The sequence below is a fragment of the Epinephelus fuscoguttatus genome, linkage group LG18, assembly GCF_011397635.1.
Source record: "Epinephelus fuscoguttatus linkage group LG18, E.fuscoguttatus.final_Chr_v1".
Taxonomy (NCBI): domain Eukaryota; kingdom Metazoa; phylum Chordata; class Actinopteri; order Perciformes; family Serranidae; genus Epinephelus; species Epinephelus fuscoguttatus.
Window position 1 is genome coordinate 25001020 of NC_064769.1, and position 24213 is coordinate 25025232.

At 40.8% G+C, this 24213-nt stretch overlaps 1 protein-coding gene across 3 annotated transcripts in view; it reads left to right on the forward strand.

The window, feature by feature from the left end:
• The window catches only part of LOC125878576 (poly [ADP-ribose] polymerase tankyrase-1), a 149850-nt gene that overhangs the window by 103037 nt on the left and 22600 nt on the right, over nt 1–24213 (forward strand). For all 3 annotated transcript variants that reach the window (XM_049559868.1, XM_049559869.1, XM_049559870.1), the window contains 4 exons: nt 6562–6707; nt 6840–7005; nt 20626–20845; nt 23538–23647. In XM_049559868.1, coding sequence (XP_049415825.1) covers nt 6562–6707; nt 6840–7005; nt 20626–20845; nt 23538–23647 — 642 coding nt within the window. The remainder of the gene's footprint in view (nt 1–6561; nt 6708–6839; nt 7006–20625; nt 20846–23537; nt 23648–24213) is intronic.

Consider the following 24213-nt stretch of genomic DNA (forward strand, 5'->3'; position numbering starts at 1 on the left):
TGAAAATGGAGCAACTTGTCCTGACCTTTGTGGCTGCTCTTGTTGCTCCTTTGGAGTCCTGGTCGTAGTGATTTTTGTTAAATGTCAGGTGGATATTGTTCCCCGTGAATCAAATGTTTTCTGTTCACGTGTTTGTATTTTTCTCCACATTGATTCCAGTGAAATTGCAAACCTTTCTGGGTTGTTTAAAGGCCAAATTTCCCGTCCGATAGCATTTCGAACCACAACATTCAGTTTTAATCATAGCCGCTGTTAGCAGTTTGATTTGCACCGGGCCCACTCGTGTTAAAAATGTAGGCGCTCATGATGCTCTGTAATATGCCTCGGATAAAACCACCCACCAAATGTCAGGACCTGGTGAAATCCGGCACAGTATTTGACAGAAGTATTTGGTGTAGAGTGAAAATCGTTGTGTCTTTACCCACGGAGACAGACAGTAATGGGGTTATCCAGATGAAGAGGGTCTGTCAGTGTCTGAAGTGTGATGCTTTGGCAGGTAGGCAGGGAATCGTAGCAGAACAGACAATGAGCTCTGGTCTGGCTTCATGTCAGTCTCTGTCTACCTGATGCGCACACACACACACACACACACACATGGACTGGGGTTAACAGGCTGGTTGAACTACTGATTGACAGAGTAAAAATAACACTTTGCACCGTTCCTGGGCTGATTTCTGTCATCTGTTCAGATGTTGAGGAGGTTCAAACCGTGACTGTTAGAAAGACCGGTCACCCGAGACGACGGGTCAAAGAAAAGGAGCTTTTTCTACTTAATTCGAAGCAGTGAATACCATGACATACTGTGCACTCTGTAGGGATGCTAATACAGATTAGGGCTGTCAAAAGCACCATGAAATTGAGTTTGAATATTTTGGAATTAATTTAGTAGAGTTCGAATAATATTCGAATTTATTATTATTATTATTATTTTTTTTTTTTTTTTTTACAAACAAACACAAAAAATAAGGCGCTTATTGCTGGGGCAATATGAACGTGTCACTGGGATGAAAACACCCGTTCTGCCCTCACTGAAGTGCCAGGTATGATCAACTTCTGCCTCGCTATCTGAGCCATGTTTGGATACTTCAGGGCGTACTTTTCCACCACAAGAGTGGATCCTGGTCGGCTCGTAGTAGTGTCTCGTTCTGGTAATGTTTCATCTCTTCTTCAAAAAGGGTAGGCAGGGAGGCAGCAGGTGCAGCACTCTCCCTGTATGTCTCCCAGGTCACACATCGTGGACAGCGCAGTGGGTGGTGTTGGCGCAGCGGGCTCCTCCATCGGTGCCTCTCCCTCCGTCACTGTGTCCCTCTCTCGCCCGGCTTGTGTGCCAGCCATCTCCAACGGGATTTGCCTTGGTATACATCATTATTAATAGTATTGATTAATTATTAATGATATTCGAATTATCAAACTTAGGTTCGAACTTATAAAAAATATATTTATATTCGAATATATTTTGAACTTCAAATTTTTTTTGACAGCCCTAATACAGATGTACAAATTAACAGCTGATGCCGATACCAATGGTTTTTGGTTGGAAACAAAGACATCTCCATTACGAACCAGCCTTTAATGTAGCCTTTTTCATCCCTATACTAACTATCTATACCTATACCAACTACAACTACTAAAAATACCATAAGCATTTCTATCTCGTTACAGCTAAATCTATTTCTCTTCTTACTCAAGATGTGAGACGCAGAGCTCAACAGCTGCTCACTGTCCGTGCTTGTTCATGGAGCACATTGGCATTTGCGTGCCATTTGTGCCAGCACTGGGAAACGAAGGTGACTGCTTCTTCAATTTCCGAGTGCAGCCGCTCTTCTGGAAATGGGGCTTCCGCAGAGAAACATGTCTTACAAACTGCATGTCCCACAGCACCTGCTGAGGTCTTACCTCATGCCAGGGATTGGAGTCGTATCCAGTCGTCTCCAAATCAGCAGCAGAGTATGCCAGCGACTGCTGTCTGAGTCGGACCGCGAGTAACTGAAAACGACATTTAGCTGGCGCAAAATTGATGCAGCATGACAAAAAAAATACCTGCCACTGCTATCAATGAATATCATCTCATTTGCCGAATGACCGATGGCAGTCGACAAAGCGAATATCAGCCTTTACCAATGTTTGGCTGATGAATCGGTACATCCCCAGTGCTCCCCATAACACTGAAGCCATACCTACATTTACTGTATTTTGAAGTATTATCAAAGGATGAACATAGTGGGGCATTTAGCAGATGAAGAGCCTTAAAAACGGAGCTAAACAAGGGTGATTTTGGATTTACATTCATCAGGTGGCCACAAACACGACTCCAGATGGATGCTAATTTTGTTTCTTAACTGCTGTGTGTGTAAATAAAGCATGTGTCTGCTAACAAGTTTGCCCTGTCAACATAAAAGATTAGGATATGTCAATGTTGTGGTTACAGCTTATTTCCACTGCTGGTTGTTGCAGGTTCAATTCCCTGCATGTTTGTTTTTCTAAAGTGCCTTCGAAATGAGATTTACACAGATAATGCAATGTCAGTTGAGCGTACATATACAGTTTATTTCAGTTGCAGTCCAGGTGACTTTCTATATTGATAAAAAACATATGTATTTTTAAATATCACAGTAACAAACATTCAGAAACCTGGAATTGATCCTTAAATGAGCCCATGTCACACCACCTGAGTCTCTGCCCACCGTCATTGCTGCTGTTTTGATGTTTTTGAAACTAATTTGCACAAGTATAATCGTACTCATCAGCTTTCATCAAAACTAATAAAATAATTTTCATTTTATACAGAATTCAAATTCTACTCGCCATGGCGCAGGCTACAATTTTTATTTTTTATGTTTTTACTGGAAACACAGCTTTGATAAAAAAGAAAGTGACACCGCCTTGATGGCAGTTGAAGTGAAGGATAATAGCTTAAGTTTGAAGAATACGTCTGCCAGCAGGATGTTTCATTTTATATCCTGTAGAATAGGATCCTAGAGCGTGGAGGAAGGAAGCTTTAAAATAAATTTCTCACTGTGTCTCCTCTTAGTGCCGAACCAAGGTGTAATTGGGTCTGAAATAACAGGAAAGCAGAGAGGTAGCGCTGTTATTTTCTGTGAACAGCAGGGTAGCAGGTGTCTGCCTCAGTTCAGCAGACGCGAATCAACTTCAGTTAATAACTTCAATATTGTTGCTGTTGTTCCCTAAAACCCTTTTCCCCCCACATATTTCATTTCACGGACATATTTTTCATCATAAGTCGGTGGTGAGCAGAGGAACAGCGTTACTCTTTTCTCCATTATTGTTTCTTTTTCTTTCTTTCTTTCTTTCTTTCTTTCTTTCTTTCTGTCCCTCAGAAGTTTTGTTTGTTCTCATTTGATGTTGGTTTTGGTTCGTTGGCTCTGTTTTTTAGAGAATAAAAAGGATATTGTAAACTTTTGATTCTTTGTGATATATCACCTCCTTGCAAGAGGTTTCTACTGGGTATTTGGCCTAATCTGCAGTCTGAATTTGGAGAAAGTGTTTGCATTTTGTCAGTGTCAGGCCAATTTATATAGCACAGGCTTAACAAGACTGAGGACCCCTTACACCTGGTGCAAAGCGGCACACTGTGCAACTTGTCATTACCAGTTTCAGACTGACACAGTTGTCACTTTCACAGCTAGCGCCCATGTTGTGAAAGTAGCAAATATACTTGTGCCCATCTGTGCGCCCATGGGTGTGTAGGTCTTAAAATAAGGTGTGGTAAAGCACATTGTTGTCATATTGCTATTTTGAGGCAGGAGAAAGAGATTGTGCTGTTGATTAACAAATATCTTGCCTTAAGTCAATGGTGAAGCTTTTCCCTGCTATATAAAGGGGGCATTATTCAGATAGTAAGATGCAAGTACATAGGTGGGCTCTCAACACGTGTACACTCTGCTTGTTACACACTCGGACATGCAGATAGGCTATGGATGGGTTAAATAAAACATTGTTAATGACAAAAGTTTTAATGACATTCTCTAAAATGTGAACATAGCAGAGAGCAGAGCAGAGTTGCTGTCTGACTCCAACACCCGTACACTCTGCTTGTTACACAAACAGGGACGTGCAGATGCATTGTGGGTGGTTGAAATAAAACATCATTAATGACATTCTCTAAAATGTGAACATAGCAGAGAGCAGAGCAGAGCTGTTCACCAACTCCCCATTGATAGAGATGCTGTGTGCATTTATGCAGGAGGGGCAGTGTAACTTCAATGATTATTTCAGGAGCTAAAAGTTTACTGTTGTTTCCTGTGTCAAGTTTACATCCACAGCTTTAATTTTGCTGCTGAAATGTCCCACCATATTTACTGCAGTGACATTACTGCTCCAACTGTGTTACTCTCTGCAGAAACCTGCTGGCAGTGCACCAGGTGCAGGCTCACCTGGCTGTTAGGGGAAATGGAAGATGACACTCTGATGAAACTATGATTAAGGGATTACAACCGTTTTTTTTTTTTGCCCCTTGCGCTTTACTTTACGACCAGATGATGTGTCATTAAATGAGCCAAAGTGGATTTGGACATGCCCTAAATGCCCTTGCACCATGTACTTTGGACCAGTGGTTCCCAACTGGTGGGTTGCCGTCCAAAAGTGGGTGGCGGGTCCATTTTGAATCAAATCAAATCAAATCAAACTTTTTATATAGCACTTTTCATACATTAAAAATGCAACACAAAGTGCTTCACAAAATAAAAACATACACCAAAAAATACTACAAATATTGAAATGGACCGCAAGTGACTAGCGAATGTGTCAAGTTCATACAAAACACACTCTATTTTGGAGTACAGTGAATTTCCAGCACTGAGCTTTCATTTTAAAGTGCCGTCTCCTGCTGTAGAGTGAGTGACTACCGGTAGAGTTTAGATTGGGCCCAAAATATCCAGCCCGACCCCACCCGAGCCCGTGCATGTTCTGAGCCCGGCCCAGCCTGTCCCTTTAACTGTACTGTAATTACGAGCCCGAGCCCAGTTTAAACCCGACATTTTTTTAAGGATTACGAACGTGGACATTGAAGGCTGACTCGTGTCTTTCTTTCCATGGCAAGCCTTCGTCATGTGCCTCTTAAGTGTCGAGGTCCCCGTCTTTTTGCTGCCATATACCAGCATTGCGCTACACCTGGTACACTCGACAAAGTCAACACACACGTTGTCACCAGCGATCACTCACATGTACGCGGGCCAGTGGCGCCGTCAAGGCGGGGCCACACCCCCCCTAGGTGTGATAAGTTGGTTCCATATCCTAGGTCTATTATGAGGAGCCTGACCTGTCCGAGCCCGAGGATAGTGGCGGGAAATTACGGGCCCAGGTCGCGTTCGGGCTCGGGCAGAGAATCTAAGCTCTAACTACCGGACAGCTACTCAGCAGAGACAGCAAACTAGCTCAATGACATGGCCAAATGCAAGTATGACACTGAATAGATTAAACCGTGTGGACCTTGACCTAATGACTAAGGACACCGTGGCTGGACCAGTTGGGAACCACTACTTTAGACCATGTGGTATAGATCATTTAATGAGTGCCCTATCAGTCTTTAGCCATGCTAGCAGTTCTGTGAGCCTGTAGTTAGATGCAAAGGTGCTTGGAGCTAAATGCTAATGCCAACATGCTAACTTGCTCACAGTGATAGTAGGCTGATGTTTAGCAGGTATAATGTTCGTTATCTTCTTGTAGTGTGTAAGCATTCTCATTTGCTAATTAGCAGCAAACACAAGATCCAGCTGAGGCTGATGAGAATGTTGTTAGTTCTGGAGTTACAAATGTGAACCTCATCGTGGCGCTATAGGAAATGTGAGGGGATCTGGTCCTAGTGTGGTTAAAACACAATAAAATGTCATTAGCAGTAACATGAATTGTTTCTAGATCAGGTCAGGTTAAGTTTATTAATATAGCACACTGTCACAAATTACAGATTCGCCTCAAGGGGATCTACCATCTGTACAGTGTACGACACCGTCTGTCCTTAAACCCCCCTTCAGGTGAATCTCAAGGTAACATGATAAAAAAGAAAAAGGAAATTGTTATAATAAGCAAAGAACAGTGACAAAAACTTCAAAGAAATATGTTCTGCTGAGAGAGAATAAACCTGCAAAATTCAAGGCAGAACAATGAAACGTTCCCTTTTTGAATTTATATGTAAATTATATTTGATTTTTGCACCACTTATCAGAGAAAAATGATGTGTCCAGTTTCCTGTCAGCTGCTTGTTTTTCCTCCCTCAGTTTTTCCGTTCCTGATTATGTATTGCGACTCATCATCCATCTTCAGTCAGAAAGTGGTGTTATTGCACTGGAGCATTTAAAAAAAACTCTTTCCATGTTCACATTGTGAAAAACCTCTTGAAATGATCTAATCTGAAAATCAAATCTTTCTGCTGCGGAACTTTGTCCTTCTAAAGCTGAGTAATAGAAACAAGGAGGTACTACGTGTTTGGTTATGCAGCCAGATATCATAGATTTATTTCTTCATGGCTCTTTGGTAGATCAGCTCTTTAATTTGAAAACGGATATTCATTTTAATCTTCCCTCTTTGTCTCTGTCTCTCCTCCAGTCGCTGTGTACGGCTCAGAATGTGAATTGCAGAGATCTGGAGGGGAGACACTCCACCCCCCTTCACTTTGCGGCCGGCTACAACAGAGTGTCAGTGGTGGAGTACCTGCTGCACCACGGGGCTGACGTGCACGCCAAGGACAAAGGGTGGGACTCTTAAATTATGGTTTAATTTGTGGCAAATGTTAAAGTAAACACAGATTTTGGTTTACGTGATAAATGCATGGTTAACTGATGGGATGAAATAGTTTCTTGTGTGCATGTGTTTTCCCTCTGCAGTGGTCTGGTTCCCCTCCATAACGCCTGTTCATACGGTCACTACGAGGTGGCCGAGCTGCTGGTCAGACACGGGGCCTCAGTCAACGTGGCTGACTTGTGGAAGTTCACACCGCTCCATGAAGCAGCTGCCAAGGGCAAATATGAGATCTGCAAGCTGCTGCTCAAGGTCAGACTGCACTCTTCTCTCCTCTTGTCTAACAAACTTTCAGTGCCACAAATGCTTATAAATTCATGTGCATGGAAAACCTTAGAAGCAATCTAGTCGTAAGTGATAATTTACAGTGAGTGGGTTATTATTTTTGTGAAAATAGTCTTGTGTAGCCAGCCCTATCTCCACGCCGCTAAAGAAAAGGTCTGGAACCACATATTGTCGTTCTGCTACAGATGCTCTGGGTTGTTTTTATTTTTTTAAACCAATTACAATCGTCTTAGGCAGCAGTAAAACTAGGACGCAGACAGATGTACATCGACTGTCAACTTTTACTGATGCTAACGGCAAATATATTTTGATAATTGCTGCAAACTTTTCATGTTTGTGTGTGTATGTTACTTTGTATCAGTCTGGGATCATTCTGTGGCCACGGTCTAAATTCGGAGGTTGTGCAAGTCCATGAACGCAGCACAGGCAAAGCTCCTCATGAGTTTATTTTTCCTCAGCAGCACTTTATGGAGTTTGAGTAGTGGTGATAATAACTGATCAGTCGATTCCAATCAAAGCTGAACCGAAATAGATCGATGGACGAGAGGAGCAGCTGCAGAGGCACGTGAAAATTTTCAGAACCAGCGCAATGAATGGTTAAGTTTAATTTTCATTACCTCTCACGTTCTGCTGCTCCATCTGTGCCAAGAGTACGCACTGAAGCCTGAAAGTGTGGTGCAATATATAACTCAACTCAACACAACTCAACTTTATTTACAGCGCACTTTAAAAACAACAGCCAAAACAAAGTGCTGTACATAAACATAAAAACTGAAGACATAAAACAAACAGTTAAAAACAATAAAAACACTAAAAGACGAGTTCTAAAAATGGACAGTGAGGGGGCTTGTTTGATGCACAAAGGTAGGTCGATCCAAAGTTTGGGAGCTGCAACAGAAAAAGCTCTATCCCCCCTGAGCTTCAGCTTGGACCTCGGTACCTCCAGGAGCAGCTGATCAGCTGACCTGAGGCACCGAGCAGCAGCGTAGGGATGGAGCAGCCCAGAGAGGTAAGGCGAGGCCAGACCATTTAAAGATTTAAAAACAATAACAGAATCCAGCTCCAACAATAGAAAATCAATGTGAAGCACCAGATGCAGCTGCAAATTAATGAATGTGTGGGAAAGTACTGAGTTATTACCTAGTAAGCACTTGGAAATGTACAAGGAAACTAGATGATAAAAAATATGGTTGGAAAGTACCCAAAGAACTACCAGAAAGCTACCAGGAAATTTAACAATGTAGGTATTAGTATAGTATTAATAACAGTTATTTTCAATTCAACAACCTGGTTTTGTTCCATCCGCTGCACAGTGACATACTACAATTAACAGTTTTTTGCAGAGTAACACGTTAAATTGTTTTATGTGTTTCCTGTAAGAAATAATGAGGCAAGAGCAATTGCTACAAATGTCAGGTGGTGATGTTCCTTAATGCTGCTTCACTAACAGAAGTTAAACCGAAACAATAGAACAGATGACTAAACTACAGGCCTTGAGCTTCTTAAGAGCGAACAGAAATAGGTAAAAATAAAATAGCTGTTCAAAAGCGAGCTCACACTTTGGAACAATTTGTCCTGTCAGTCACGACTGCAGAGCATGGAGTGTTAACACGCAGTTACACAGAAGTAAATCACTTGACGCAGGCAGCCTTGTCATCAATAGGAAACAATTAGGAATTTGAAAATGCTGTCTGTGTTAGAATGAATTAACGTTACATAGATACAGACAGCAGCACTTTTTTTCTGGGAGCTTATTGACCTGTCAGGATGTGGCACCAATTTAGTACCACTTCTCAAAAGCCATCCCCAGAAATAACAGAATAACAGACCGCAGAATGCTGTAATTGACCAATCAGAATCGAGTATTCAGTGAAGCAGTACAATAACTCTTGAAAAACTCAGTTGGAGTGTCTGCCATGAAAATCAGCCCAGTGCTGCGTATTTAAAGCTGCATAAGGTGTACAAATCAACAGTATGGATCAGACTCTGTGAAATAACAGTCATTAGACTCCAAAAATCGGCCCATCAGAGGCAAGTATTCGCTAAAAGGTATGACTTGTCATGCTCTCGGGGAGTTTTCAGCCCAATCAGGGTAAACTCTAACCAATCACGCAACAAGGCTGAAAATATCTGCTGTGTAATTCCTGATTGTCACATCTCATCGACTCTAAATGAGTCCTGTGAAATGATGCGGTTTTACAGCTGAGCGTGTTTTTGTTTTTCTATCATAAACACTTCCAGACAAGGCTGCTTCACCACAGCGCTGCTGCCATATGGGGCTGAATAAATTATTTTTAGACACAGGACGCACACGGCAAACCAAACGCACATCAGCTGCAGGGAAAATGTGTTCCTTTAAGATTTTTTTCAATCAGAATTCCTTTCCTGTCATTACACAATGAAATTAAGTTGGGAGCAATCTGTGTGTCGGATGCACTGAAGAATATAAACACAATAATGAAATTAAATACCTACAAAAACAGAATGTAGCAAAAGATAAGCATAAATACAACAAAACTGGAATAGTACAAGGACAACTGGAGTTATAAATGATTCCTCAGGGTCTGTTAAATGTTGCAATAAACAGTAACGCATGATCTGCCATGTGAGCAGCATATAACAAAGAGAAATCAGCAGTGAGATGGTTCAACCAACCAACCAGAGAAGTTATTGTGAGACTGACAAGGTCGGACTGACAAACTTGTGGAAAGTACTGCACGCAACAGTTCACAGCGGCAATCACTAATCACTTTGAGGCTAACTGCAATTGAGCAGTACTGGTGGTGACAAAGTAAAAGTGTGATGATGCAGTGAGCGAGTGTGGATGTGGTGTGTGGTGCAGTGGAGCTGCTGCGATGACAGTTATGGTTGAGCGGAGTGGGCAGTGTTAAGGAAGGTGACAGCTCTGGGGGGAAAAAGCAATTTCAAAGTGCAATGGAAACAGACTTAGCAAATAAATCATGACTAAAACCTGCAGCACAAGAAAACGGATCCTTGTGGAGAGACGAGGAGACTGTAACGTTCCTCAAATTAACACGTGAAATAAACATAAAGGTCTCATTTCAATCACCTTTTGTTTTCCACCAGGTTCGACTAATGCTCATTTTAATTGCATCATCTTGTTGTGGCCTCTTCTTCTGTGGTGGTTTAATGGCTCCTGCCTGGAGAGTTTTTGCCACCAACTGTTTATCTTGATTTACCCAACTCTTAATGTCTGCGTAACAGCAGTGGATAGAAACTGGCATTAATTTGCATTTTCTTTTGCTGGTTAAAATATGGATATAAAATCTATTATTTAACATGCAAGGGAAATGGTGCTATCCATTCACCTGATCACTCCATTGGCAAAGTGATACTGATTCAAAATGAAGGAGGGATGGTTTTTTTCTTTCTTTTTTTCTTCCACTTGTTTTGTTTTTGTTTGTTGTTTTAATCTCCGCCAGGTATAAGCCTAAAATGTCCTTATCTATCAATCAATCAATCAATCAAACTTTATTTATATAGTGCCTTTCATACATCAAAAATGCAACCCCAAAGCGCTTTAAAAAGTCCTAAAATATTAACGCCTTAAAAGTCATTAAATAGTCTTAAATTTGAATTTGTGAAACATTTTATCTTATGTCATTTATCCATTTTATAATTTCCTTTTATGAAAATGAGTGAAGCCTTTCTATGAAAACGTCCATATTTTTAAACTTACATATCTTAAAAAAAAACCCACTAAAATACTGTCATTTTACTTCATACTTACCTGTTGGCAAAATGTAGATTTACTGAACTCCTTTAATAACCATACTCCTACATGACACTTACCCCTGCACAAAACCACATATATAGTACTTACCTGCAGTGATTAACTGTGATGCTTTAATAAGTAAAACATGATTTGTCCAAAACTCTGTCCTAAATTTGGTTAAAAGGTGTCCTGAAAGGGTCTAAAAGCATTAAATTTAACTGTCTGATACCTGTAGACACCCTGGTGTGCATGTGGAAGTGTGTATCCATCTGTCTGCAGCTGATCTTGAATAGTACTGGACCTATCAGCCTAATATTTTGTGCACACATCAAAAATGTATTTCGTTTGTTGTTGTTTTTATCTTCACCAGGCATAAACCTAGAGGGGATTATGCATTTAGTCGTGTGTGCGCAGGGTGTCTGCAGTTCCTTAAAAAGTCTTAAAATGTCAGTTGTATAACAATAAGTCCTTAAAAGTCATTAAACCCTCTTAAATTTAAATTTGTGAGGTCTTAACTACTACAAACATTTAATCTAATTTTAATTTATCCATTATTTAATTTCTTTTTGTGAAAATAAGTGAAGCCTTTCTCTGCAAATGTCCACATTTCTAATGTTACAAATCATTAAAAAACTATAATACTGTCATTTTACATCATGCTTGCACTTACCTGCAATGCTTTAATGAGTAAAACATGATTTGTCCAAAAATCTGTCCCTAAATGTAGTTAAAATGTGTCTTGAACGTGTCTTGATACCTGCTAACACCCTGGTATGCATGTGGAAGTGTGTATCCATCCGAATAGTACTGGACCAATCAGCCTTATATTTCATGTGCACATCAATGACTGCGAACTCAAGGACCTCTTGTGGTATTGGTGATTCATAATTGTTGAAAAAACAGTTTTAGTGACTGTTTTTTAGGATCATTGACTGCTGATTCCTCACTCCTCTTAACCAGCTGGCAGGGGCCGCAAGTTTTCTGGAAGTTGGCTCTGCTAAAAAACAGCAAGCCTTACCATCTGTTACAGACCAAATTTTGGCCTTCGTCGTGGCTCAAAAACTGACATCCTTAACAAAGTTTGGTCTCATTTTGAAGCAGAGCATCTGCAGATTAATTCCATACTTGATATGTTATGATCCACTAAGTCATGCATGTTGCAAGATCAATTAGTCCCTGTGTTTGTTATCTTCGTCCCCATCTTCACTGTAAGGGACCTGAGACAGACAATTCCACTGGGCACAGCACTCTGCGGTGCGGCTACAACCTGGTTTTGTGTCATCCGCTGCATAGCTTCATACTATAGTGTTTCAGAAGTGGAGTGTTTTACCTACCTGATTTAGTAGACTTGCAGATTTTGTTGATTTGGTCATTTTCCTTGATGAATGTGCTTCTACCATAAGCTAGTAAGCAGGCTGTGAAGTTAAATGGTTTCTTTTTTGGTTAAAAGAATAGAATATGAATATCCGTAATTAGCCTGGGTAGCCTCCTGGCGGAGATCTGCATTCTACTGAGTGCACTTCTCAATTTGTTTTTTCTTTTCTTTTTTATTATTCACTTACAGAATACAACCAGAAAAAACAAGATACACGATTCTGATTTTTCGCTATTTTTTGGAAAACTTAAACAGTGATTCCAGAGAGAAGCAGACAGAGGGGTCTACAGTCTGTGTTTGAAGGATATATCCAGGATGTCAAACTGACTCAGCAGCAACAACAGGTTAAAAAGACAAAGACAGTTAGAAGCTAAAGCCGAACTATAGGCTACAGATCACAGTGTAAAAGTGAACCACCACATCACTGCTGATCGCCACACAAGACAATGAATATAAAGGGAAACTTTGCTGATACTGAACCAGCTGTGTGGCGTCGCAGTGTGTGCAGATGAACCGTGTTTGCCTTCACGTCTGTGCCACTGCCAGTGCCCACACCTCTGCCACCGGACGTGCAGGGATCTCTGGGGGAAGTCAAACAACGTTCATCTGTTGACTGTTGACATCTGGTTGAATATCAGCAAAGTTTCCCTGCTTCCCTTCACTGGTTCCTGTACAGCAGGGTCGGTCTTTGTTTCACTGTTATAATCATTAAAAAGCAAAAGCAGCATGTGTATACATTCAGTAGGCTATATCTTCAGTAGCTAGCTAGCTAACCCTACACTTTTCAGGGTTTGATTTTGGTTTTGGAACAGGGAAGAAACGTATATCTTTTTCCAACCTCTCCAGGTAACGAGTATCATTAATACATGACGTGCCCCAGGCGCAACATTTAGCTCCAAATCCACAAAACAAACCTGAAAATGAAGGAAATCAGAAACCATTGCATTAGAGTCAATGGAGCACAGCTGTGTTGTTGTCGGAGCCTGGTCTGAGCCGGCCTGATGTTACGTTATGATTGGCCAGTCTGCGTTCGGGAGCGGGGTTTAGTGAAGGGTCATCCGGACCAACCCTTAATATTCTTTCTCATTATTTTGCAGTCTGAAAGTGTCCCTTTCCAACTTAATCATATGCTTTGCTTCAATGATCTGTTCTTTCTGAGTTGGTGTATTTAAAGCAATCCAATATGTTATGATTACCGTCTTTGTGACCATATGTAACGAGAAAAAGATCTTATTCTTTGAGGATACTCTGCTGAAATTCCCAGTATACATGATTGTAGTGTAAGTAGAATGGCTTTATTTGTTTGGATCATCATTTTCTTTTTTTATGCCAAACCAGAGATCTTTCATTTTATTGCAATCCCACAACAGATGGAGCAGTGTTCCTTCAGCAGCACCACATTTTATACATTCACTGTCAGCCCTTATGCCCATTTTATATAGCTGAGACGGGGTGTGATGTAATCTGTTAAGTATTTTAAATTGCCTTAGTTTATTTGTACAAAGGAAAGAATGCCATGATATCAACTTTATTGTTGAGGTCCCTGATCTATTTTACTGCACAAATCTTGAAGTGGTTGTTGGTGCTTTCCTTTAATATTGTGTAACACATTTTGATTATATTTTATTGGACAAGATGTGTTTAGAAAGTATGTTTTCACATTTCTGTGTGTTTAAAACACATTGTGATCATGAGGGTGCCACAGGGCGATAGTTGTTCACACTATTAACAGGTGATAGTTTTTACAATGGACTAATACAGATGGGTTGCAAAGAAAAACCTGAGTAGAGAAATATAGCAGATGCTTCTCAGAGAGCATTAGAGGTCACTGAATGGTTTGATGGTGAATTATATGCTGTAGCTTTTACAGTCACAAGATCTCAAACCATTTAGCACCAGCTCCACCATCAGCATCACAAATTGAGTGAGCATCTTTTGGAGTCCCTCCAGTAGAGCTCCAGAGTCTGTGAAAAATCGTTGCCGGCTTGTGATTGGCAACTGACAGGACAAGCGGAAAAATGTGATTCCCCCTAAGAAGAGAATGTTTTTTCATGGACACACAGAGTGATGTGTTTGGGGTACAATCTTAAGAGTACAGTAACTGCAATGCAATCTTTTGTCCCTTGGGGAGAAAGCACTGGACTCCATTAAAAAATCGCTGATTTTTGTGAGTTGTTGAGTTCGGGGAAACTTAATAAACTTTGTGAAACGCTGTCTACAACAAATTCTAAATTATCTGTCCCCTCTTGTAAGTTCGGCAAATATAATACTTTAAGTTATTCCTTTCTTTGTATTTAATTTAAAAAAACCTTGTGTCAGCTTGTCTCTGTTTGTTGCAATTCCAGCTTGAAAGCTAACTTTACTCTGAAGACGTTTTGTCTCTCATCCAAGAGGCTTCTTCAGTTTTAACGGACTGGTGCAGAGACACAGGCTTTAAATTCTGTGTGGGTGTGAACCCTTACAGAGTCCTTGAGGTCACATGTGAGCTCTGAGTTACAGAGTCATTAGAGAGCTCACATGTGACCTCAAGGACTCTGAAACCCAGAGCTAACGTGACCTCAACAACTCTGTAAGGGTTCACACCCACACAGAATTTAAAGCCTGTGACTCCGCACCAGTCTGTTGAAACTAAAGAAGCCTCTTGGTTGAGAGAAGAACGTCTTCAAGAAATTCAAGCAGGTCCAGTTGCCTACGATATAGCACTTTTGATTACCATGACCTGGATTTGAAACACTATTCTGTGTCTTAATTGAATTGGTCATTGAATTGCATTATCACTGGTTATCGGACTACAAAACTGATAGAAGAAGATCTAACATGAGACCATTGGCATAACTAAGCTATCATTGCTACAGTGCTATGCGAAGTTCATTAGCTGTATCTTATATAACTTATGCTACACTTATATAATGTTCATGCAACTTGGAAATGATACAGATAATTACAGACCTTGTTTTTCTGGCTCTGCATGCGAGGATGTTTGTGCCACTGCTTCCCTCCTCTTGCCAGTAAAAAATCTTAGTATATCCGTGAGTGACTTGATTGTAAGAGCTAAACTCGGCTAATTAGCATTTGGCATAGTAGCCCATCAATTAAAGGTATATTATAGGGTATTATAGGCGATATGATGCTGTACCGATTCTTTGGACAACGATGCGTTATTTGCCGATATTACAAAGTCTGCCATGATACGATTTCCATTTGGTGCGATTCAGAAGGCCTGCGATTGACATGAGACGATATTATCTGTCCATATAACATAGTCAGTTACAAAAGAAGCTGCCACCCCTTTCTTTTTAGCTTTTGGCCACTTATGTGCAGTAAAGTTCACTTTAAACTGACTCCACTAACACGTATTACACAGCACATGGAATAAGTTAACCTTCAGGACTTTCTGTTAGAGAGCCCTTTCTGGAAGAAATCTTTTCATTTTAACCCAAACCACCATCTGTTTCCTAAAAGGTCAGGGCTATCTGGCTTAAAACCTTGAAGGCAAACTGCTCCCAACAGCCATAAAACATGGATTAACAACAACATTGTTGAACAAAAGTGTAATATTCAGCTCAGTAATAACTGTCAAGGCTCAGAGACAAGACAGCTGGTTTTTGCTAGTCACTCATTATTACCTTAAGCATGTTTACATTGCATAAATTAGTCTAGCGGCTAGTAGACTTTTTTCCTCTACTCATATCTTACGTCATGTTTTATCTGGTAACTGCATTGTTTACATAGACCATGTACTCTGTCTGTTGACCCGTATTTTTTCCGAAATCTAAAATATTTCCACACTGATATATAACGTCATCCTCATCATCTTGGCTGCTTGCCGTCTTCCTGTTGCTGTTCGACAGTGACACAGACTTTCAAAATAAAAGCGCATCCTAAAGATGTCAATAGGAATCGATGTTTTCACTCTGCATCAATGATGTTGGATCGTTGATCGCTGAGTCGATATATCGATCCAGAGCGATGGATCGTTACAGCCCTAGTATACTATGCAGGATTGTCAGTAACTGTTTGCAAACTTGCTCACCAGCGAAAGTGAAAGTAAAAGCCAACCCAAGATTCTCTTGTTTGGCATTTCACCTCACTGTATTTGCGTTTTTCTGTGCTGTGTCTCTTGGATGCTTGCAGCTTACTGTCTAGCACCTAGTCGCTACCTTTTTATGAAGCTCCAACCTCACCTGAGTGCTGTGGGGGTACGAGCCCATAGACCTCCCGAACACAGAGAATAAGAAGAAAATCAAAAAATACAGACAGAGGGCAGTGTGTCTGCAGAAAAATACACCCCACACACTTCTGGTGGGTCATAAGTGATGATTGAGAGAGATTACTGTACATTGTTTGATGAAAGTCCTCCATAGTATGTCTTTAAAGAATTGACAGACTTGTTAGCCAATAAGGCATGAGTACTTGAATGTGTTTTCCTGTAAACCCTCTTTGATTGGTCTCGTCTTGCCTCTGTTCCATTCTGCAAAATTACAGCACTGCGTTCTTTTGAAGTGACAATTACCCGCTCGAAGTGGAGACCTTTTAAAGTCCGAAAATGCAGAGTTTCAGATTAAACTGGAAAAATCAAATCCCTCCTTTGCACTGAAGCTGTACTGTAGAGTCATGGTGGTCCAACACCTTCCTGAGACACTTCATGTTGGGTTTTCCTTCATCTGTACTTCCTAACTTGAGGCAAGTGAGAAGCTCTGAGCTGCAACAGTGATTTGCTTTTCACTGCTCATAAAGAACGGTGCTACTGTGGCTGGTCAGCACATGTCCAGAAACACCATCTGTCTCAGCAGCTTTGTTTATGTTCATCCAACGCAAGGCTCACTCCTCTTAGTGGGAGTTTATTACAAGTTATTGTTCATCCTCGTCTGGTGTAACCTCAGTGATGGACTCAATGTCAGCGTGTGAGGCTCATGCAGGAAGTGTCAGGAAGTGCTCTCACAGCAGTCGTGGAGTTGAGAGATACAGAAGCTCCCTCAGGCCTCACTTTCACTGATCTGGCGGTTGCAGTAAGAGGTCTGGAGGCCGAGGTTAGAAACACACACAGATGATCGATTCTTCAAGGTGGTGGGAGGTTTTGGCATTTTTCCACTCTGGTTGGAAAATCCTCACACTGACTGTACTAAGCTGGCGATTGTGATTCTTGTGTACACATGGCAGCGCCCTCATTTCCCCTTTAACACACACACATGCACACAAGCAACAGAGTGTTCCCGCTCTTTGGTGTTAATCTGCCATGGCCTCGGGATGCAACTGTTCTCTCTTTTTGAATAAACTTTTCCAGAGTTCAGCAGTAGGTTTTCTTTTGTCTGCTCTGTTTGTTGTCAACTTTCTATTGTCCCCTTTCCGTGTTGGATTTGTGCTCGGAATAAAACTCTGCTGCTTTTGCTCCCAGTACTGTGATATTCTGGAGGGATCTTTTGAGATATACAAAACGCGTATTAGCATTTCCTTTGTAAGGAAAGAAGTGCAGGAACATAATGAATTTCTCTTCAATTAAAGGAGAACCTGCCTTGTTAGCAGTTGGTATGAAATGTGTGAACTCATGACTTATGATCTGGGTGTGATGTATTGTCTTTTTGCCAGAGACCAACTGTCAGTTGGGACTTTTTTTCTTGTTTGCGTTGATGAAATTTGACCTTCTGTGAGGTGGCTTTTCATTTTGTTCTTTCTGGCTGTTGTTGTTCACAATTAACACCCAGCTTTGCCTGCATATAGCTCGATGGATGGTCCAAAGTGAAACATCTGAACAACCACTGGATGGATTGTCTTTACATTAGGTACAGATATCTATCATGCCAGGGCCCAGACTGGATTAAAAGAAAAATAGGATTCTGAAATCGGATTGGATTATGTAATCCAGTTGTGGTTTTGATCTTGATCAGACTTTCAGTATGTGTTGTTCAAAACTTTTTAGTAGGATTGGGATACCTTTTGATTGAAAAAATCCAGCAGAAGGATACACGGTAGATTTCAGGAACAAAATTCAATAAAACTTTTCAATTTGTCAAATATATATTCATAAATATATATACAGCCTATCCCAGCTGACATTGGGCAAGAGGCGGGGTACACCTTGGACAGGTCGCCAGACTATCACAGGGCTGACACGTAGAGACAGACAACCATTCACACTCACATTCACACCTACGGGCAATTTAGAGTCGCCAATTAACCTGCATGTCTTTGGACTGTGGGAGGAAGCTGGAGTACCTGGAGAAAATTCACGCTGACACAGGGAGAATGTGCAAAGTACGCACAGAGGGGCTGCCTAGTAGTATAGTATAGTATAGTATAGTATAGTATAGTATAATAGTATTTTTTTTTTAATGATTTGTCCCCCAAATAGTTATATGAAAAATGTATTTAATTTCTAACTAAAATGTCTTACTTTGTATTAATTACACTGACACATTATAAGTAAAAAAAAAAACAAAAGTAGTTTCTAATAACTGTATCCCTCTTGCCGTTGTATTAGGATAAGTATTAAGCCTATTAAGGATTTTGTCCCCATAAAATAATCCCCCAAATAGCTGTCAAAATCCCCAAAACAGAATATTTAAAATTATGATCTCAAAGGTCCATTTTGTTCTCTTTAGTGGTACCTATGGCGGTAAGTGGTTATTGCAGTGTGATTGTTGGCAGACTGCCTACATTTGGATCTTCAGTCCCATGTTTGGGTGGCTGTGACTCAGAGGTAGAGTGGGTTGTACAGTCATCGGAAGATCAGCAGTTTGAGCACTGGCTCCTCCAGTTCGCATGTCAAAGTATCGTTGGGCAAGATACTGAACCCCAAATTGCTCCCATTGGTGTGTGAGAGCTTACTGAGTAGCAGGTAGCACCTTGTATGGTAGCCTCTGCCATCAGTGTGTGAATGTATGTGTGAATGGGTGAATGTGACATAGTGTAAAAAGCGCTTTGAGTGATCTGAAGACTAGAAAGGCACTATACAAGTGCAGTGCCTTTAGAGCACTGGTTATCTGGATTTAGTTATTTTGAAAAGTTTATATCTGGCTGATCCAATGTTGCTTTGAAAAACCTGCACACCAGTAAGATGTTTTTGCTGATCCTGAACAACCAAACATGGGATTTCAAAATCCGGATCATTCTGATCTAGATTTTATTTTTTTAAAGTTTTGAACTACTGCACTGTGAAGATGAATCCTATGGTTTTAGTGATGCCTGATTTTCCCTCTGGCGACACCAGCAGGTTGACTTTATGGGATTTCAGAGAAATATTTCAGAAGGTTTGCCATGAAATTTGGTTCATACATCACTCTATCCCACAAGGTGGTCCCTTAACCTCTCATCAATCACCATAATAAGGTCAAACCTTCAATTTGTTCCATACTTCTATAAAAAAAATTCTGCAGAACTAACGACAGTCCCATCAGCTGTAATTTGGGTTAGGCGCTAATTAGCATATTTTAGCATGATGAACTAAGATGATGAACATGGTATTTACACCTGCTTAAAATCTGCATGTGGGCACTGTCATTGTGAGCCTGTTAGCATGCTAATGTTAGCACTTTGAATTAAGCTCCACGATGACTAAGCTCAGCTTCACAGAGCCGCAAGCATGGCTGTAGACTCTTAATATTGTTTGTAAACATATCAAAAATGTATAATTCATTATGTTTTATGAGTCTGATAATCATGCAGAGAGCTTAAAGCTTCCAGAATTGTTCACTATTGTAAATGGGACATCTTTCATGAACCGAATATAGGCTGAAATCCAATGGAAGAGGAACAAAACCGACATGTATTTATATGTAAATGTCCCCAATTATTACTTAAATGGGTCTCTATTCTAATTTTCCTGGATAGCGAATAAATTACAGTGAGAATATGATTACAGCAGCAGCAAAGAGATAATAGAAATGGAGAAGTAGGGCAGAAAAATGAGAACATGGATAGGTTCAAAAAAACTTTTAAAAAGGGAATACAGCCATTAGAGATGTATAACGGACAGTTTCAGGCCAGCAGTGGATACCCAGGGGAGTGGTCCCACAACATCAAATTTTAATGAGCGGATTTTCAAAACCTACAATGAAATGACAAGTTAAACCGTAACCTAGGAGACAGATGAACGGTGAAAATGTCGGCTTTCCAGCCCATCTCCAGGGTGTGTGGTGTTTTCCACTTCACTGGATGTCCTGTCCTCACCTCGCTACCTCCTTTTTCGTCTCTCCCTCTCGTCTTCTCTCCGGTGAATTACCTTCATCCTGTCCTCGCTCGTCACTTGTCAGCGTCGCCTCCTCGTCTGTGTGAAACACTTCCACTGGGGTTCAAATGATGAGGGAATTTGGGGGGGCTGATATTTTTCAGAATTGCGTCAATGGTAGCTAAAATTAAGTCTCAAAATTTTGTTTTTGTCCTAACAAAAAATATTCTGCATTTTGATTGCAAACACTGTCCACTGTGTAAATGTTAGTTTGAATTTACACTAAATTCAATGTTGGGTTTCTTTCTCCAGCATGGAGCGGACCCCACCAAGAAGAACCGAGACGGGAACACACCTCTGGACTTAGTAAAGGACGGGGACACCGACATCCAGGACCTGCTGAGAGGAGACGCTGCGCTGCTCGATGCCGCAAAGAAAGGCTGCCTGGCTCGGGTGCAGAAGTTATGTAGCCCCGACAACATAAACTGTCGGGATACGCAGGGACGCAACTCAACACCTCTGCACCTCGCAGGTAATAAACACACAGAATCAACAAACGAAAAACTGCTCACACAAAACACACACATTCAGCGGTCTTTTCAAAAAGCAAACACCTCCCTGATTATGTAAAACTCACTTTGTAGACACATCACAATAAAGGATAAAGTCAGAGGTTTTTACTGTTTGGCTGAAGTTTGCAGGATTTAAGCGACTTTGAACATATTTGCTGGTGCCAGTCACTCTGGCTACAGCCTCCCAGAACCTCCTGAGACTCTGGCTCAGTGCAGTGCCAAGAATAAGGCCATAAACACACCCAGACAGCTAAAGTCTTGAGGGCAAAAACACCTTGTTCACAGACAGGAGGGCTGGGACAACTTGGCAATTTATTAATGATTTTAGATAACACCAGTTTTGTTAACGCAGTAGCTGGTCATTTATTTTACTGGTGCGGTAAAATATTTTAATGAGGACACTTAAAAGTAGATATCATCATGGAGTATGAGCTTCTAAGGCTTAGTCCACAAATACACAGGTTCATTTTTAAGAATATATTTATTCCATTTGTCATGAACACAGAACAAAAGAGCTGGGAAATGACATGACAAAATGAGTAGCCCAAAAAAAGAAAATAAAAATACTGGGTATTGTGTCCCCATCCATCCACAACCCTCGCCACCCCCTACAACACAAAGGCACCATCGACAAAATAAATGGGCTATATAGACAAATAGCAAGGTTACAGGGAGACTGATTTCAAGGAAACGTACAGAGACTGGCCAATTTAGGAAACCCTTGTAATATGGAAGATGATGACATAGGTCCATTGGGAACACACTGCATTAAAAGATTGTGCCACAGCTTTAATTGTTAGAGCAGCATCTCTAATGCAAACACGGGTTATTTAAAAAGTCTCTCAACTGACAACTGCTATATAACTTATTGCGTTTAACACAATAAGTGTTAAAGTCAGCTGCTAACCCTACCTAGCTAGTTGTCAAGTGTAGTTATATGCAGTACATTATAGGCAGGTGCAGCATCAGAGTATATTTTAAATGTACTGGAGGTGATCCCATTTGTTTCCCTGGCTTGAAAAATATGCAGTTAACTCCTAAACTCAGAGCCAGTTTGATTTAAAAACAGGTTATGGGCGGTCGCCATTTTGAAAGTCCAAGATGGCCACCACATTGACTTCGGGAAAAAAATGGAAACATTGGTTTTGGGGTTTGTCAGACACTAAACTTTCAACAAATGTATATTAGATATTGAACGAAGGTTGAAATCAGGACATAGTGAACCTGACTAAACAAAATCTGGTCCCCACACAGTTTTAAAAAATCTTCATGCAAACGAAAGACACAATAAACACAAATGAAGCAAGCCAAACCAAACACTAACCTTAATGAGCTGGCCAATCACACAAAAAGAAGACCTTGAGCAGTGACCTCATTCTGACGCCTTGATTCCTTAATACAGTGGAAGAGTAAAGGTACATTTATGTGTAAACATGTAAAAAGTCCTGTTAGAAAGGTTAGAACCAGCACTGCTTTGGTTACGTCAGCTATTGCACGAAATGTTGGCATATTTATGACGCCTCAAGCCAAAAATTCAGTCCTCCCTGTCTACACGTCACATGGAGTTTCTGACTATATTCACCCTGGAAGGAGCTTTACAAAAGGTCCTTTTTTAGTGACCTAAAATGCAGTTTGTGTGTGGATGAAAGGCCAAGAGAAAGCTGAGAAAAAGCTGTTTAAAATTAAGTGTGGACTCAGTCTTAATGTCACCGTAACTAAACGGAAACAACCAATCAGGACGGAGGAGTCGCTAACGTAGCTGTCAATCATGTCAATAACAGCTTGTGAACTGCAGTCAGACTGCAGCACTGATCGAATATGAATGATTGAGAATGAGATTCGGTTACAGCATTGCCAATTTCGTGCCTCAAACGTTTTCAGAAACATATTTAGTGTACTGTTTAGCTGTAAAATGAGACATTTGTGACCCAGCCATGTTGAAAACCAAGCACCGCACCTTGGCCCGAGCAAACTTTCTTATTTTAAAAACATGACAAAAATTAACTTTTTATAAAAGTTACCAGCTACAGTTTATAGGTCAGGGTAAAGCATGGTGTCTTAGTCTTAAACGAAGTCCCCCCCAGAAATTTTATGAATTAGGAATTTAACTGTGGTAGTCAGCGTTGAAGGTAAATTTCTCTGCCTGTCTCTTAAACTACTTTACCTGCAGTGTTTCCCCATTTATCCCTCCTCTGGTGGGGAAACTGATTTGCCTTTGTCTTGTCTTCATTTTTAGACTCTGTATTTATAGAGAGTTTCCTGGCCAGGCTAGCTTATGTATGATAATAAAGTATATCTTAATTCGAAAATGCTTTGCGACAGGACTGGTATTTTTAAAAGTTACAGAACTGTTGAAAAGCACTTTGAAGGTCTGCCTTTTTTTCTCATAGATCTGACCACTTAGACACACACCCACGCACCCTCTGCCTCGATGTGCTCGCTTGTAAAAGGAAAAGATGATTATACGCTGTCACACTGCAGCTAATGTAGGCAGACATGTCCCTCTGTCTTTCCGTCTCTCATTACCTGACTGCGTTTTGGTTTCTCCTCATTCTCTGTATTTATCTGCCTCTGTCTCCTCACCAATGTCTGCCTGTCTGTCCTGCTGTGCTTTCCATACAACCCAACCCCGCCCCCTGCATCGCCCTCCAGCCGGCTATAACAACTTGGAGGTGGCGGAGTATCTGTTGGAACATGGAGCTGATGTGAACGCACAGGACAAAGGAGGGCTGATACCATTACACAATGCTGCTTCATATGGGGTAAGACACACACACACACACTCTTCAGTCACACTGCGGACTTGAGTTCAGTTCACAAGTTCACTTCAGAGATGCTGCTCTGATTCTTTTTGATATCTGCTCATGTTTATGTACAACCCCTATCCACAAAAGTATGAACTCTTCAACTCAGTGTTGAGACAAGGGTAAGTTCTGTATTTTTCAAACAGGACCCTGTTTCATCATGTTTTTGTGCTTCAGTGACAAATGAGAACATTTTTTTTAATTGGTCCAGTATTGATTATCGAGCACTGCAGAGAACAGGCTGCAACATAACCACTCGGGGCATGTTCACACCATCAATTGGCAGATGGAGGTTGTCAGGCAGAGGGCCATATTAGCCTCAGGCTGCAGTCTTGACACACATTGTTGTATATATATTGTATATATCATAAGTTGACCTGTGAGGGTCCAAAGGACAGAGGGATGTCGTATGCTGTAGAGCCCTCTGAGGCAAATTGCGATTTGTGATATTGGACTTTATAAATAAAATTGAATTGTTGCAAAATGCAAAAATATGTTGACTTCATATTCATCTGTATTTTCAG